The sequence below is a fragment of the Gavialis gangeticus genome, unplaced genomic scaffold, assembly GCF_001723915.1.
Source record: "Gavialis gangeticus isolate Ggan-Ray unplaced genomic scaffold, GavGan_comp1, whole genome shotgun sequence".
Taxonomy (NCBI): domain Eukaryota; kingdom Metazoa; phylum Chordata; order Crocodylia; family Gavialidae; genus Gavialis; species Gavialis gangeticus.
Window position 1 is genome coordinate 49,368,955 of NW_017729032.1, and position 17,069 is coordinate 49,386,023.

The following is a 17,069-nucleotide window of genomic DNA, read 5'->3' on the forward strand; positions in this document are numbered from 1 at the left end:
CCCTCTGGGTCAGACCACGGAGCCAATTTCCCAGCCAGTGGATAGTGGTGGACCCAAGGCCACAATTGGCCAGTTTCGCCAAAAGGTGATCATGGGATACCAAATCGAAAACTTTTTTGAAGTCAAGATATATGACTTCAATCTCTTCTCCCTTGTCCAGGTGATAGGTCACCTGGTTGTAGAAGGAAATGAGATTGGTGAAGCAAGACCTACCTGCAACAAACCCGTGCTGGCTATCCCTCAGGATGTTGGTGTCGGCCAGTCCATTAAGGATGGCCTCTTCAATAAACTTTTCTAAGACCTTCCCCGGGATAGAAGTCAGGCTGATGGGCCTATAGTTTGCTGGATCCACTTTCCTCCCTTTCTTGAAGATTGGCACCACATTGGCCTTCTTCCAGTCTTCAGGCACTTCACCAGAGCACCAGGAGTTCTCAAAGATCCATGCCAGGGGCTGGGCTATGATGCTCACCAGCTTCTTGAGTACCCTGGGTTGTAGATTGTTAGGGCCAGCTGACTTGAAGGTATCCTGCCTCTCAAGGTGTTCCTTCACAAGGTCAGCATTGATGGAGGGCAGGGGATCTCCCTCACCTGGACCTCCCTGCCCTGTGGTGGACATAGGCGGACTGACGAAAGACCAACGCAAAGTACCCATTTAATAGATTGGCTTTTTCCTGGGCGTCAGTTGTCTGTTGCCGCATCTGGTTCAGCAGGGGTCCAATGTTGCCCTTGCTTTTCCTCCGGCTCTCCACATATCTGAAAAAGGACTTTTTATTGTACTTGATGCTTGAAGCTAGTTGGAGTTCAGTTGCAGCCTTGGTGATAAAGACTGTTTATTAGCTGCCCCTCCCCCGCCCCCACTGGCTGGCTTGCCTGTCAGTTTGCTGCAGACAATATGACAAAGCAAGGAGGGAGATTGAAAAGCTCTGTATCATCAACAGATGCATGCACTACATTCCCCCACCCTTGCCTCAGAGTGCTGGCTGTGGGCTGGTAACACTCCCACCCCTGAAGCAGCCAGTGTGGAAAAGCCTGGGACTGTGCAGGCAGACATCCCTCATAAGAGAGCCCTGCTGGTGCCTGGCCACACCCCCCTCAGCTCAGCTCTCTGCAGAAGGGAAGGGAGGGCTTCCCTAGGGCCTCCTGGCTTCTAGCCTGAGCCACTGCAGGCATGTACCTAAATTTCCTCAGTTCAGAGAGAATGTCTGTCCAGTTTCAAACCAGTTCAGTCTAGTCAGGTTAGACTAACCTGCAAAGATTGATTCAATTCAGGCTCAGGCTCTGTGAGTGTCTGTCCCTAGCCACGAGATCCACCTTTCAGTTTGAATCAGATAAGCCTCTGCACAAAAAAGGCATGGTCAGAATTGCCTTCCACAACTGTGTTCTGCAGTCCTAGGGCCAGCTGTGCAATTGAGATGGGCAACTTTTTAAAATGCCACTTGGGACCATTCAGAAGAGGCACCAAGCAATGCATCTTCCGCTTCTCCCCACCTTCCTACTTTGGGAGCCCCACCCTGACTAGCCCACCTACCTTGCAACTGAACCTGCTGGCTCTGGATCTGCTGGCAGAGTGGAAGAAGCAAGTTGCTTGCACTGCTGTGTTCCTGTTCCTCTGGACTCAAAAAAATCTGCCAAGAGCCTGTAATGCATTTGAGCCTGTGAGATTTGTTCAGCTATCCCATTCCCTTTTACATTTACATATTTCACCTGGCAACTGGAGGAAGCTGCACAAGAACAAGTTTCAGAGGCTGCCAATGGTTTCACCTTGTTCCAGCTGGAAGCACAATAAGCAAAGCCTTTTTTTTGTGATGTGTTATACATGGGTCTAATGAGCAGAACCACAGATTGCCTTGCTGTGCAAGGCATTTGTAAAGGTACATCCATCTTATTTATGCTCAAATAGTTCTGGTTCTGCACCATTTGAGAACATTGTTCCTCCCAAAAGGGTATAAATTTATCTGCTGAGCAGTCTTGCTTTTACAGAAGTTATGCAGCACAGTTGTGTTATGCAGCAAAATCCATACAGAGTGAAAGATTTTTAGGCCAGAAAGTATTAAATTATCTGTTCTCACCTTTGGTGTAAGGCAGATCATGACAGTTACCCAGAGATGGGCAGAAAATAGATTTTCCCATCCCACACAAGTTAGTTAAAATTGTCCTGTCCTGAAATGTGATTAAAAATTTGAAAACCCTTAAAAACTTGAAAAAATGTTTGTGAACCTGATAGCCTGGGGGAGGGGAATCAGATCAGGTCAGTCTCAACGTGCTTTATTTCAGTAATTTCAGAATGTTTCATTTTTTTATTTTGACTTTTTTTCCTCCATCCCTCTTTATTTATACTAAATAAATTAAAAACAAGAAAAGAAAAATTGTTTTGAACCTAGATGAAACTTTGGCTGCTGACAGATGTTAAGATGGTGGTATAATTGGGGTTTGAAGAATTTTATGCCCCACCCTCAAAGTTCCTCAAACTCCATTCATGCCATTGCCAACTGCCAGCACCGAAGGAGCCCCTTACTGCAAGCTCTGGCATGGGTAGGAGTCTTGTCCTGTTGCTGTCCCATGAGTTGCAGGGCAAAGCTGTTTTTTTGAAGCTGCACATGTAGCTGAAGACCCCGGAACTCCCAGCTGCTTGGGCCCTGCACCAGGAAGCAGTATGTGCAGCTGGGGTGTAGGGAGCTCCCTGTTCCCCAGCTGCTGCTTCCATGGGCACTGGTTTTCAAGTGTGTTCTCAAATCCTGAGACGAAATGGTAGGTGCAATGAGAAAAATATGTTGACACAGAAATCCAGAGCTGGCTATGACTAGGACTGAAGGATTGTTGTTTTTGTTGACTGCTAGTTCAGATCACTTACATTTCTGGCCCTAGGAGATATGGAGCATATGTATATCTCGTAGGTTGAGCAAAGGATACACAGCTCTTCAGCACCTTTCAGAGACTCCAGTTCTGCAAAACACCTCAATATGTGAATTATGACCAGAATAACCTTCTAAATCCCATTGATTCAGTGCAAATGGGAACAGGCTCTTTTCTGAACACACATGAGTGGAGTTTTGCCAATATTCAAAGAAGTGCTTACATACCCCCAGTCATCTAATACAGCAAAATTCTCCTTTTCAGCATAATGGAGAACAAATACTAAGCTTTGTCTACAGGTATTTTTCTCCCCACCTACCGACCTAAATTGGGCCCTCCCTACTGCAGCATAGATCATTATCTGTCAATGAAAGTGGTGGGTGCTCATACCTCCTCTAGTTCACATTTGGTTTCCATAGTAACTGTTTAAACATAACCATCTTATCAATCTGAACCTCTGTTAGTTCAATAAGCAACTATAAAAATCCCTCCAAGTTTCTATGGTAATGGTTTTAACCCCATATGTTATACTTTTTTTATAGACCCCTAGAAATAGTAGAAATTACTTTGATGCAAAATGTCCCTAAATTTTTCATCTTGAAATACCCAGTACTGTTGCCCAGTGCCCCAGAACTCACTTGTAATGAAAATCCCTTTTACTTCAGTTTCTTAACCAAGTATCTTAATTCTCTAGCCACGTGAGCAGTGCTGAAGCAACCCCTGCCTGACTTGAGCATTTGTCCTTCTCGGCTTATCTAGATTTCATGTACTCAAGAGCTGGAGGACAAGCAGATGACACTAAGAACTGATTTGGTGCATTTCAGGGAGATTTCATACTGTTTATGGTGAATTTTTGTTTCAGTTAAATTTTTTTTCCCAGCCTAATTTATAATTGTGCTGTAAGTGCCACATTTTAATAGTAGCTTCCATCAATAGTCTCAATAGAAAGTACAAGTATTATCTACTACCTACCATTGCTGTTAGAGAAATGTTGTTATCTGTTTTTTAAGAGAAGAAAATGGGGTAGAACATTGCAATCAGTAAATGTCAAAAAGGTTATTTTTTCAGCCCAAACACATTCTTTGTCTAATACTTGCACCATCATGGTACTGGCAGTTTTATGACATGGGACTATAGATGCACATAATCAAGAATAGGTGATGCTGGCACAGTGACCAGAGAAGTTCTCTTTGCTTTTGCTATAGCCATCCACACCCATTTCTTTTAATCCTCATCAAGAACTTATTTTCTGAGTAGATCACAGATGGGCCATGTACAGAGCTTGAGGTGAAAAAATAATGGATCATTAATCTGAACCTACCAATGGCAGAATGCTCTCTGCAGCAACACATTCCCTTTCCATTTAAATGCAACTCTTTACATTTTCTAGAGCCTCTTTCAGTTTAGATATTGGAGAGGAAAGGAGGACTAGAACACCATTGTTTTTGCATTTCTGGCCACCTTTGCCCTCTGGCACGGGCAATTCTATTTTCTGTTCTTCTGACTCCTGTTGGGAATAAACCTTGAAAGTAGTATTGTAAAAACAATAGTAATGCGGCCTCAGAGTTGCTTGCTTTGCACTTATACCTTCTTGTATCTTTCCTCTTTATATTTGTATCCACAGGCAGATCCAGAGGGGGTGCAGTGGGATGACTGCATCCCCTCCTCCCTCCTTTTTGGAGTAGATCACACCCCGGGAGCCCTGGAGGCTTTAAAAAAAAAAGTTTCCAAAGCAGATAATCCCTTCTCCTTCATAGTTTCATAGATTTAGGGTCGGAAGGGACCTAGTAGATCTTCTAGCCCGACCCCCCCGCCAGGGCGGGAGAACAACAAAACCCCAAAACAAAAATGGGACTCAAATGAGTCCAGCCAGGTAGGCATCCAGCCTCTTCTTAAAGACCCCAGGGTAGGGGCCAGCACCACTTCCCTTGGAAGTGTTTACAGGCAGGCCCCCTCTCCTTCCCTTCCCCCTCCTCCACCTACTGCTACTGCTTTTCCTGCTGTTCTGGGGACAGGGAAGCTTCAAAACCATTCCCGCCTGTTCCAGCCAGGCTGTACATCGTGGGCTCAGCTGGGAACAGTGACAGCAGCAGAAGCAATGGGCAAGCAGTTCCCCCTTCCTGTGTTTGCTCCTGAGGGGGACTGGGCAGGGTGGAGAAATGCACCCCTGCCCATCTCCACTGCTACCACTGTCCCTGTTCCAGCTGAGCCCAGCCCCTTTGTAGCTCAGCTGGAATGGGCATGAAGGGCTTTGAAACTTCCTAGGCCTGGGACAGCAGAAAAAGTAGTAGCAGTAGGCAGAGGTTCGGGGGAGGGAAAGGGATGTGCCTCTGAGAATGAAAGTGGGGGTTTATTACCTGCTTTGGGGAGTTTAAAAAGTCTCCAGAGGCTCCAGTGTTGCAGTTTTCCCACTCGGGTGCATGGGGAGGAGGTGGCTGGGAGGGTGGCTGTTGCTGCACTCATGTCTGTCAAATCCTGGTTTCACCCCTGCGTGTATCTCTTCCCTCTCATCCCTGGTGCATTTTCATGTTCCATGTGTTTAAGCACTGGCACAGACACTGTGCCCCTCTGAAATGTTGTGGCATGGTACAAGCAGCATAGAGCTTGAAACACTGAGTTCAGTTCTGGCTTCCTTGGCCAGAAAGAAGTTAACAGATTGGAGAAATTTCAGAATAGGTCAGCAAAATAGTTCAGGGGCTGGAAGGAATTGGCTTATCTCTGTGTTTGGCAAATGGGAAACATGGTTTTACAAGGATCTGAAGGTTCCCCCGCAGAGGCAGCTGAAGTAATGCTAAAAGGGAGCAACAGCATGACAACAAATGTGAAATGACTGTTGGGAGAAATTTCCTGGAACTGAGAATTGATAGTGCCTGATATTTGCGAGATGGCAGGAACTGCATTGGCTGTGACAACTTCAACCAGCTCTAAGTGAGTTTATCCTTTTATTTTTAGGGTGTATTGTAGGGGCAACCAATGTTGAACAGCAGATGAAAGAAATAAAAGATTCTGCAAAAGAATCAAGGGGGAAAAAAGGACGGATGATCCCCAGTGTCCCTACAAGGAGAGCTGAAGGTGATCAGACAGTATTCCGCATCTACAAGGGAGTGAAAACATTTGCATTCTGCAAAAAATACAACCTTCTAGTGACCGGAGGCATGGATCGGATTATCCGGCTATGGAATCCTTACATGCCCAGGTTAGAGTGTGTTCGAGCATACTTGTTGCAAAGGAAGCACACCTTAATGACAAGCAGCTCTTGATGGTAAGAATCAGCTAAGCAAGTATATGGAGAAGAAAATCATAAATGTCCTCAGAATAGGTTTGAACTGGTAGAAATGGTTTTGTTGCACAATGTATAGTACCAGCATGTGTGAGCACTAATGCATGCACACAGAAATAAGTTTCCCTTACTCTTAAGAAAAATATGCACATTAATACAGGGGTGGGTAAAATACGGCCTGTGGGCCAGACCCACTGCGCGGAAGGACTTTTTCTAGCCCACAGCGGGTCCCTTGGTTCTGCCTGGCCCAGGTATTATCTAGCCCATGGTGCATCCTGCTGCCCCTTGGGCACACCATGGGGCTGGGGCAGCTCCACACTTTTGTGCTTGGCCCAGCAGCAGCTTCTGCCTGGCTGCTGCTGCCACTGTTCAGCGTGGGCAGGTGAGTCCAGAGTAGGCATGGGTTGGGGCTGTGTATGCTGGTTCTGGCTGGTCCAGAGCTGGTCTACTCTGTCAGGCTGAGTTTGCAGCAGGCATGGGGTGGGCCGAGGTCAGAACTGTGCATGTGGGTCACCACCAATACCACGGGGCTGGGGCCAGTGGTGGTGGCAGCCAGAAATAGCCACTGCCACCTCCTGGGCTGCCTAGAAAGGCAGAATGGTGCAGGGTTGGGGCTGTGCACTGTTGAGGAGCTGCAGGGTGCATGGGCTCCAAGCTGTTGGGGAGAGGGGGTTGCTGACTGGGCCGTGGCAGCTCCCTAGAACTGCCTATGTGGCTATGGGCCCAAATAATTGCCTGCCCTGGGCTATGCCTATTCAGTTTAGAAGAGAAATGCTTGAGGCGGGATATGGCAAGGGCTTACAAAACACTAAACGGTGAAGAGAAAGTAAATAGGGATTTATTAATTGGTATCTCCACACAGTACAAAAACTAGGGGTCACAAAATGAAATTAGTAGGTAATAAGTTTAAAATTAACAAAAGGAAGCAGTGTGAAAGAGAGCTTCCTTTTGTTAATTTTAAACTTACCATGAAAGTGTGGAACTCATTGCCAGATGGTTGTGAAGTTGACAGTTTAACCAGATTCAAAAAAGGATTGGACAAATTCTTGAAGGAAAAGGGCTTCAGTAGCTATTGATCATGGGAATTAGGGCTACAGCTTCTGAGTCGGAACTGCCTAGATTTTTCAATGCTAGAGACTGCAAGTGAAAGAGGAAGAGTGGAAAAAACCCTTGGTCATGCCCTGTTCACTCTCCTTCTCAGTACCCACTCTCTGCCCCTGTGTGACAGGATGCTGGGCAAGACGGTGCTATGGGCTGACCTAGTAAATGGCAGTTATTATGGTCTTATTTTAGTTAATGGAAGTTGCACATAACTGGTGCAGTAACAGCGGTTCTGTAAGTTGGAATGTTTATAAGCCGTCATGAGCTAATAAGAACTGTTTGTATGTAAAATTGGGTTGAAGTTTTGCTTGTCTCCTAAGTTCTCAAACCTGCAAAGTTCTCTGAAGGTCACTATCTGGGCAGGTCCTGGAAGTCCATTTTGCTGCATTACAAATAATCATTGTTATCAGTTTTTGAGGATCCCCATTGAAGAACCAAGTTGCCAATGTGTGAAGTGCTATACAGACCCAGAACAACAAAAAACAGTCTTTGCCCCCAAAGGATGCATCCAGATGAGCCTGCATGTGCGGGAATGGGAAAAGGTTCCCCCCGCTACAAGTTTGCAGTGGGGGGGTGCGCAAAATTAGACCCCTGGATATCCAGGGATCAAAAAAAAGACTCAAAAAGCAGGGCAACTGGAGGCTGGGTCCTCCACAGAGACGTTCTGGCTCCCAGAGCATCTCTTTGGTTGGCCCTCACCCTGGTGCTGAAGCACCCTGCCTGCCCATGCAGGACAGGCAGTGTGCCAGCAGCAGGTTTCCAGTGCTGGTAAGTAAGGGGTTGGGGGGGCTGGAGGAGGGGGGAGGGGACCCCTGCCGGCCCCACCTGTTCCCCCAGTCTCCATATCCCTTCCCCGCTTGGCCACACCCCAGCATCCCCACAATTAAAAAAAACAAAAACAAAAAAATGAATGAAAACAAACCTCACCCCACCCAGCACTCACCTCACTTCTAGCTGCTGTCAGGGTCATGGGGGCCCCGCCTGCACAGCGCGGGGCAGGGGGACAGCCCCAGTGGCACCAGCCTGGGCCCTGCTGCCCTGTGCTGCCATGGGGTGGGGAGGGGAGGGCTGCAGGAGCTGGCAGTGGATGGGGCCAGGCGTGGCAGCAATTGCGCAGCTGGGCTGGGGCATGTAGGCCCTGCAGGGAGGGGTTGTATCCCCTGCTGGGGCCATTTGGCCCCTTGTGGGGGGGCTATAATAAAATTAATTCTAAATACCTATATGTTTTATGATGATAGAGACACTGTTAGTTGTCCAAATTGCTTTAACATAGTAGATATATCAATAAAACATGCCCAAGTGGTCTGTCTTTCTGTGTATATAATATAGTGATCTTTGTTTTAATCATGGAGGAGGATGGATTTCAGGGTATTTTACAGAGTGACTTAGGCATTTTTTTTATCAGGGATTTTTCAGTTTTCCAGTAGGGAACACCAGAATTCCTGCTAGGGAGGCCAGTGGCAGGACCCTGCCTGCTCAGAGGTGGCACCTTGGACCCAGCTGGAGGTGGCTGACCTCCTAGCCAACTGAGGCCAGGAGGACATGCTTTGACAGTTCAAAGCAGGCCACCACACTGGAAACATCTTCCGGGAAATAGCTGCCCAGATGGCTGGGCAGGGGACACATGGCAGTAGTGTCAAAGGCCAACCCTGCAGCCACAGCCCACTGGCAGCTGGCCCAGAAGGGCAGATGCCTCTATTGGCTCTGCAGTCCCTGTCCGAGTCTGGCAGGTGCGCAGCAGGTCACAGCCAGGCAGCAGCCCCCACTGCCAGACTGCTGCAGTGGATAGAGGGTGCAGGGAACTTTCAGGGCTCCTTCAGCAGTCCAGCTGCAACAAGGGGTGGTGTCCCCAGGTACCAACTGGCCGGGCCCAGAAGCTCCCAAGAGCAAGTAGCCCTGAGCTACTTGCCAAGGTGGCTTTTTGTACTGATGGGACCAGGATGGGGCAGCTTTTTATACTGCTGGGACAGCACAGGTGCTGGCCCCAGGCTCTAGCTTCCCCTGGCTGCAGATCTGGGAGGAGCCAGGCAAGCTTATTTTGCCCCAAGTGGCACAATTTGCTTCACAACAAAGTGCGTGTTCAAGTACATGCACTGAGGCAAAAAGCCCCAGCTAAAATTTGTACTGCTTCTATTTGAGCTGCTACAAGCGCATGTGCCTACATGTGTGGATGTGCCGAAAGAGTTTACAATTTAAGTATGAAAGATGAAACATAAGATGGATGCAGAAAGGGGAACCAAAAGTGAGACTAAATTAGTTGGCATGAAAAGTTGAACTTGGGTGCTATCATTCCACATGGCTTATATTAATAAATTCCCCCTCCAATATGTAGGTCTTCATAACAAAACACAAAATACCACTTCTTCCAAACAAACAAGTATTATAGATTCTGGCCCATTTACTTTTATTTTGTTTTATAAATCATTAGTTTGAAACTGCTAAATCTTGACCTGTTTTTATTTAAATTTCAGACGACCAACAGGAATGCTCAGAAGCCACATGGCACCAATCTTTTACCTCTATGTATCTGAAGAAGATGCCAGAATATTTTCCATGTCCACAGACAACACTCTTAAGGTCTTTGTCTGGGCAGCATCTGTCCAATATCTTGCCTTCAATCTCTCTTTCTTTATGGGGAAATAAGATCTCTCAATATGTTCTATAACAATGAAGCTAAACAAGGTGAATGCAGTGTGTGTGTGTGTGTGTGTGTGTGTGTGTGTGTGTATAAAAATAGAACCTGATCAGCTGTAATTGAAGTCAATAACCTCTCACTGACTTCATGAGATTTGGATCTGACTGTCTGATGAATGTAGAGAGTCTAATTCTAGCTGCTGCTTCTGTAAGCCAAAAGTTCTGTCAGCTTTTCAGTGCAACAAACCCCTTCATTCTTAAACATTTTGGTACATGATACCAAAGCTTTTAACAGAGATCTACTGCTTTGAAAGTGTAGGTGTACTTCAAAAATGATTTTGTAACACAGAACAGACATTAGCGTTCTGCCCTAAGGTAGGTATTCTTGGAGGTGGGTGGGAGGTTCCCTTCATTTGCCAAAATGTTCCTACCTTCAAGTGTGTGTGTAATGTAAATTATGCATAGGCAACTTATTAAAAGACCTTTTATTAAGGTTGCAAATTCCTAGTCTAATTCCTTCAGACTCTTTCAATTCCTCCCTCCCCATCAGATTGGTTTCCCTTTTACCCTCCCCTCCCTTTCCCCTGCCTCACTATTTTTTAGTTCTAGTCATTTACGTGTCTGCTCTGGCAACTGGACTTGCTTCAGCCCAGCCCTGCCTCCTGTGCTGTCATCCTCCCATCCTCAGACAGCTTCAGACCAGTGGGAGGGGAGGGCAGGGTGAGGGGAAGAGGCTGTCAACATGTAACCTCTCTTGCTGGATCGGCTTCAAATTGGAGCTCGATTTCCTCTACTCTCCTGACCCAACAGCTAATGTCTGTTGGGTCAGAAAGATTGGTCTGATTCATAGCACTTTCTGCAAAGCTCCATGAATTAGACCAGGGAGCTGAACTTCTGTCTGTGCCTCAAATCATCTCCACTACAACTGATGTTCCAATATGCAGGCCATACAAGTCTGTCTCTTACCCCTTTCACAATCGAATTGAACAACTTTCACTCCCTGTCTTCCCTGCTCCCCTTCTTCCACCCTTGTTGCTGGGACTGTATTACTTGACAGCACAGGACAGACAAGCTCTTTGCTCCCAGTTCAGATGTCCAATCACAGCTACAAGAGTCTAGAACTGCAATTGCAGGGAAATCCTGCTCAGTGCCCCCATGAGATGTGCCTGGTTGTGGGCTGATTTTTCAGGGGACTGAAAAGAAGACGCTACTGAGCAGGTGTTTGAGTTGTTTTTGCTATGTTTTGAGGTTTATAAAGACACTACATTTGGGTGGATTTTCATGACAAAAGACACATCCTTGACACACAGTTTCTCCCTTACCACATTCATGTCTGTGCTCCAAATCCTGAAGCAGTAAGAGTCTCTTCAATGAAAAGGCCATAGCATTTTTTTAAAGGGCAAAAGCAGTGGGTTTTTTTCCAAAACTCACTCTCAGAAATGGCTTTACAGTGTTAGCTGAGATCTTATTAAGATTTTTTTATTATTATTATTATTATTATTATTATTATTTTTTTTTACTTCATGTAAGGCCAAACAGTTAGTTTGGTAAAGTTGTAAGCAATGGAAAACAACCTCTTATCAGAAGGAGTGCTAAGTAACTTTAATGAAAGGGGAGGTTAGCTTCCCTACTTGCCTGATTATAATTATTGTAATTTTCTCTTTTTACATTTATTCAAATTTAAGGCTTCCAGTCTAAGGTTGGATTTCTGACTGCTGTATTAGTAAGCATTCTAGTATTATTAATTTAATGACTTATTTCACTGCAAATTAACTTTCTTTAAAACCCTACATTTCAATCTATACTTCATAGCTTTGAAGCTCTGGCGATTTTATGTTCATCCTGTTTCTTGACAGAGGATTCCACCATATTTCTCCAAGTTGGTATCTGGTGTCAAACATGTATCTATGTACTGTTACCTATTTGATTTAACTGTTGTTCATTGTGCCTAATATTGAACAAACATGATGCAAGGATTAATTTGTTTCCTTATGTCAATGTTTAATATGTCTTGTCCTTAAATGTTAGGCCAAGCTAATCTGTGGTGCACAGTATACTCAACTTACATGCATACCAGATAAGTACTTAATTTGCTGAACTTCAACATACAATGCAGGCCCAATTTTGTTGTGTATTGCTTACATTGTAATAAATTCTGGTGCTCTCTAGTTTATAACCAATTGAACTCTCCATTACCAGTCCAGAAACTGTGAAGAGAGCTGCTGTCAAAGGTTATCATTGAAAGCCTTAAAAATGATAGGAACTCATTGGTTTCACAGCTACTCTCCCATAGTTTTATTTTTGTGTGTTTGTTTGCTTGTTTTAATAGCAGGCACAACAGTTGCAATATAACCCCCCCCACACACAAAAAACAACAAAAAACAAAAACCTTGAAAAGTGAAGGGCGCCAAACAGTTTTAGGGCTGCTAGTACCACAGCAGTGTGTACATGATGAGATTAATTGTTCCCATTAAATTCTGATAAATACATGCTCTGGGTAAAATGCATAGCCTTTTCTTAGTTATGAGGCTAAATGGAGTCTGCTGTGTCCACTGACGTTAGTAGATATCCACTAATGAGGAATTAGCTCATACATGAGCATAACAGTAGTCAGTTTCTACACAGCACCATTCATCTTGGAGCCCTTTGACAAACTGTGTGTCAGATTCAGCAGCCTCTGAAGTCATTAGGCAGACTCTCAATGACCTCAGGGAAGTGGGGGTGGGCAATAGGTCAGCTCTGCACATCTGCTTGTGCCAGATGCTGAGCACTGTTAACTCCCGTTGATGTCATATGACTGGATGCCACAGTGGTGAGTATATTACAGAGACCTGAAATAGGTAGTTGGTACCTTCTGAGAGTGAAATGTAGCCAGTACTGGACTGGAAAGCAGCAGCAAGAAAGATAGCTTGTCTAGAGGGGGAAGGATAAATATCAGTCCAGGATGCCAAAGCAGCCCTCTGCACAAAGCTCCCATCTCTTAATGTCAGTGGTACAATGGCAGGGTGATTGATCAAACTGATAATCATAGGACCATAGGAAAGTAGGGGTGGGAAGGACCTTATGGTAGGATAATTCCTGAAAAAAAAAATCCCAGCCAAATGTTTGTACAACTACTACTGAAAATTTCCAGGGATGGAGATGTCACCATATCTCTTCATAGCCTCCTCCAAAGTCTGATCACCAGATCAGTCAAAAGTGAATTATGTTGTAATGATACATTTCTTAATAAATGTTATATATAATGATGAAATTAATATCAAGCTACCTAGTAAATACTACTGCACTAATCTGTAGTATAGAAATGCTATTACCTATGCTGTAATAATAGGGAAATAATATACACATATAATTTGTATGTAAATCACATGTACTGCATTTACTTATCCCAAGATGAAGCTTTTTCCTTGTTTAACATGGGAGTGGGGGGGCTGCTGTGGCTTCAGCCCTGACCCAAAGTTAGGGCTGGAGCCACAGCTGCTGCCTGCCCCTCCACTACCTCTGTTCCTGCCTGCAGCAGTGGTGGGGAGAAGGAGGATGAATTTAAGATGATCCTCTAATAATTATATCTATACATGGAAAGTTATAACAAACGTATATATTTTCCACTTATCAAATCTAATTATTGGGGAGTCCTCTTAGTTTTGAATATTTACATGAAATATTAGTCCCTATACTTTTTTATAGTGTTATATAAATATTATTCCCAATATTTTTAATATGTATATGAAATATTATTCCCTATACTTTTCTATCATAGCATGTTAATATTTGCCCATAAGTTACATTATATATTATTATATACTAATTACATTATTATATTACATAGATTTTATATTGATACAATTCCTAAATATGCTGTAATTAAATGTTGACAGTTTGATCAGTCTGATAATCAGTTTGATTAATAATCCATGCACTATATTATAAATATTTACTCAGAGTACTTAGTAGCCAAGTAGCTTTTTATGGCTCTATCAGAAACACCCTGACCCAGTTAATTATATGGAGATTGGTTTGAATTCCAGGAAAACAGCTGACCCATCTTTGCTAAGATTTACATCAGTGGTTTCACGCTGTCATGAATATTGTGCTTTCTTCTGCCTCATCTCTGCTGGTAGCTAAAACTCAAGCAGAGCTGCACTAGTAGAGCTATCTCTAGTGAGGCATTGCATAAATCATGTATGGGTCCAGCTCATTTGTGACTTAAACTGCTGCACCACACTCGTCAGATAGTCCAAATGTAGGAATCCACCATGGCTAAGCTTGCAGTACAGACTGGGTTTGTGGTAATGTGGTGATTGAAATTTAAAAAAAAAATCTTATCTCCATTGCCTTCTTTGTAAATTGGGAGTAGGTCCTTTGAAGCTTGTGGAAAAAATGTTTTGTATACCAGAGCAGAATTCCTCCTTCTGTCCATTGTATATTTTTCTAATGTGGCCATTGCTAACATCTTTTAATAACCCAGCTCAAGTCCTTTCCTTTTAAAGCCTCAGATGTAATTGCAACACTTCCTGAGTAAGTAAGTTATTTGCTTCCTTTTGGGCCCAAATGCCAATAGGCCCTGATACGGCAGGAATGTGGCAGAACTCGGGTTCTAAATTCCAATGCGCCATGTACCACTTGGATGGGAAGGGAAGCACAGCAGAGCACTTCTACAGCCACCTAATCCTCAACTAAGATTAGAATATGGCCTTATTCCTTTTTTTTTCCTTCAGTTTGTGTTGCATCTCTCTTTGTAGATCTGGGACATCGAGGACCACAGCTGCTTGTTTACAGCTTGCTCAAAAAGCAGTGGAATTAAAGGGGAGCTCACTGCCTGCCACTACATACCAGGCACCGGATCGCTTTATGTCGCCACGGATACACTCGCTCTTTTTCATCTGCGATTAAGGTAGAAGCACAAGCCTACGTTGGTTGGAAGGCTTTTGAGCTCATTTAGCAGCAGTTTGGAGTGTGGGTGGGTTGGGTATGTGTCTAGACTCTAGAGCATTGAAAGACAATTGGAGAAGTTTGCCCTTTGTGGGAATAGGCTGGTGCAGAACTCTTGGTCCTTTCCCCTCCTACCTATATATTAAGACTTGCTCCTAGCCTAGAGGATCAATGACAACTGTGGTTGCATGGCTGGTTCAAATTCACTTGAATTGGCCTAGCTGGGGCAGTGCTGAATGTGAAGACAAAAGCCTTCTTCATCTTCCCCCTGCTTCTACTGCCTGTAAGTGACACTTGTGGCATTACGTTGGCTCCTTTGGCTAGCATGGAGAAATTAGAAACAATTAATAACATAGAATATAGGATAGAATCAGGGTGGATAAAAATCAATGATTTTTAATGTAATCATATCCTTTGTTAAGATGCTTTTAAAAAACTTATATAAAGGTAGTTTTAATTTAAGATATGTTAAAGTTTAAAGATGTCATCATGGAATAGGGATTATAACTTCTAATTATATGCTGTTTGAGACAATATATTCATGTAACCTTTTTAGAAATGTTAAAAATAAATCACAGCAGATCATGGATTATGTTAGGGGCCCAATCTTATGGAGTTCCCAGAGGTTCTTCTATAGATTAGTAAAGATTAAAGAAAGCCACTCTACCCAATGGGACTCAGGGCTCAGTCTGGAAGATCCCATTAAGCATCTCTGTGATGCTTAGTTTCAGTTCTCAAACTGTGGATTTGTCTCCAGAGATCATAGGCAGACAAGATTATTTGGGTAGATGTGATATCTTTTATTAGACCAATTAAATAGTTAGAAAAATTGTACTTTCCAAGCTTTGGGGCACAAACTCCCTTCTTCAGGCATAGGTAGAGTTTGTTGTCTCCAGAGATAACATCCTTATTAAACAGCAGTATATGGAGAGGAGAGATAATGGACTTGATTATCCACCCATGAGCCCTGTTGTCTCTCTACAAGTTTGTGCACACAATCAAGCCCTTGCCTTCTTTAAAAGTGCAAATTTTCAAGACGTTAAATGAATAAAGGATATAAAACGACACAAATGCACTTTTTTGTAGAAAACAATGCTTAAATTGAAGCTTCCTGACCAATCAAATCCACCCTGAATAGAATGCAATATTATATATAATCATGTACATGTTATATTTACTCAAGCATAATAGAATAGAAATATTTAATGCTATTGTGCTTTCCATAGTACTCATGAAGTTAATTCCTACTGTATGAGCTCTATTGCATTAGTATAGACCAGTTGTCAGCTATTGATACACAGTGACTGTGACAATGGAGCATAGGCTATTTAGTTTGTTTTTCCATAAAACAGGCCTCCTCCAGAGCCCCATTTGGTCGTTTCTCATAAGGAGCCAGTTCTGTGCTGCAAGTACAACAAAGAGTTTAAGCACGTGGTGAGCTGCTCAGAAGGATCTGTAAGTGGCAGCTTTGGTACACAAAGGAAATAGTTGCTGACAGTATGGCCTGTGTTTGTTGTCTCTAACTTGTGCATTTTTAATGTGCCCATCACCATTAGACTATCTAATCTGCAGTCAGTAAAATATTTTAAAGGGAGTTAATCTTCTCATGTTATTACAGTGACATCTTAATTGATTTGACTATTAGAATCATAGGAAATTAGGGTTGGAAGCATGGGTGACTGGTGCCTCCTAAAACTGCGGGGTCCCCCGGCACCTGATTGTCAACTGGGGGGTGTCCCCCGACGGCCAATCACTGCCATCGGTGGAAGTGCTGGAGGTAACCCAGAAGTGCCACGGGCGCTTCTCTCAAGGAGTGCATGGCCAATCTCGGGGCATGTATGCGCACCCCCTATGTGTTGCCAGTGGTTGAAAGGGACCTCAGGAGGTCATCTAGTCCAGCAGCTCCCAACCTCTTTTGTACCAGGACCCGTTTGTAAACATTGTTGCCAGTTCCGATCCAGTAAATAGCTTAAGTAGAAAACACACAAGTATTTTGCCCCCAAAATACTTATTACACATTACATGTTAAAGCAGCTCATCAGTCTGAATTTTGAAGACAGAAATCAGCATTGATAGGAAAACATTAACAGAAATACCAACATGTGACCCACAATTACTCCCAAGTGACATTCATCATCGTGCAGTTTGCACAATGCAAATTGCTGATGTTCCTCATTTGCGACTTGCAGCCCCCTGGCCCTACTGGTGCCCTTCACTCCCAAGCCATAGCTGCACCCCCAGCCCTGCTGGAGGGAGCCCCTTCCCCCCA

The 17,069-nt window shown here is 44.0% G+C and overlaps 1 protein-coding gene across 1 annotated transcript in view; it reads left to right on the forward strand.

Annotated features, from left to right (window-relative positions):
- The window catches only part of LOC109302857 (WD repeat-containing protein 64-like), a 125,282-nt gene that overhangs the window by 70,302 nt on the left and 37,911 nt on the right, over window positions 1-17,069 (forward strand). Inside the window, exons 13-16 of the mRNA XM_019524755.1 lie at window positions 5,806-6,049; window positions 9,706-9,811; window positions 14,611-14,762; window positions 16,153-16,255. Of these exons, the coding sequence (XP_019380300.1) occupies window positions 5,806-6,049; window positions 9,706-9,811; window positions 14,611-14,762; window positions 16,153-16,255 (605 nt within the window). The remainder of the gene's footprint in view (window positions 1-5,805; window positions 6,050-9,705; window positions 9,812-14,610; window positions 14,763-16,152; window positions 16,256-17,069) is intronic.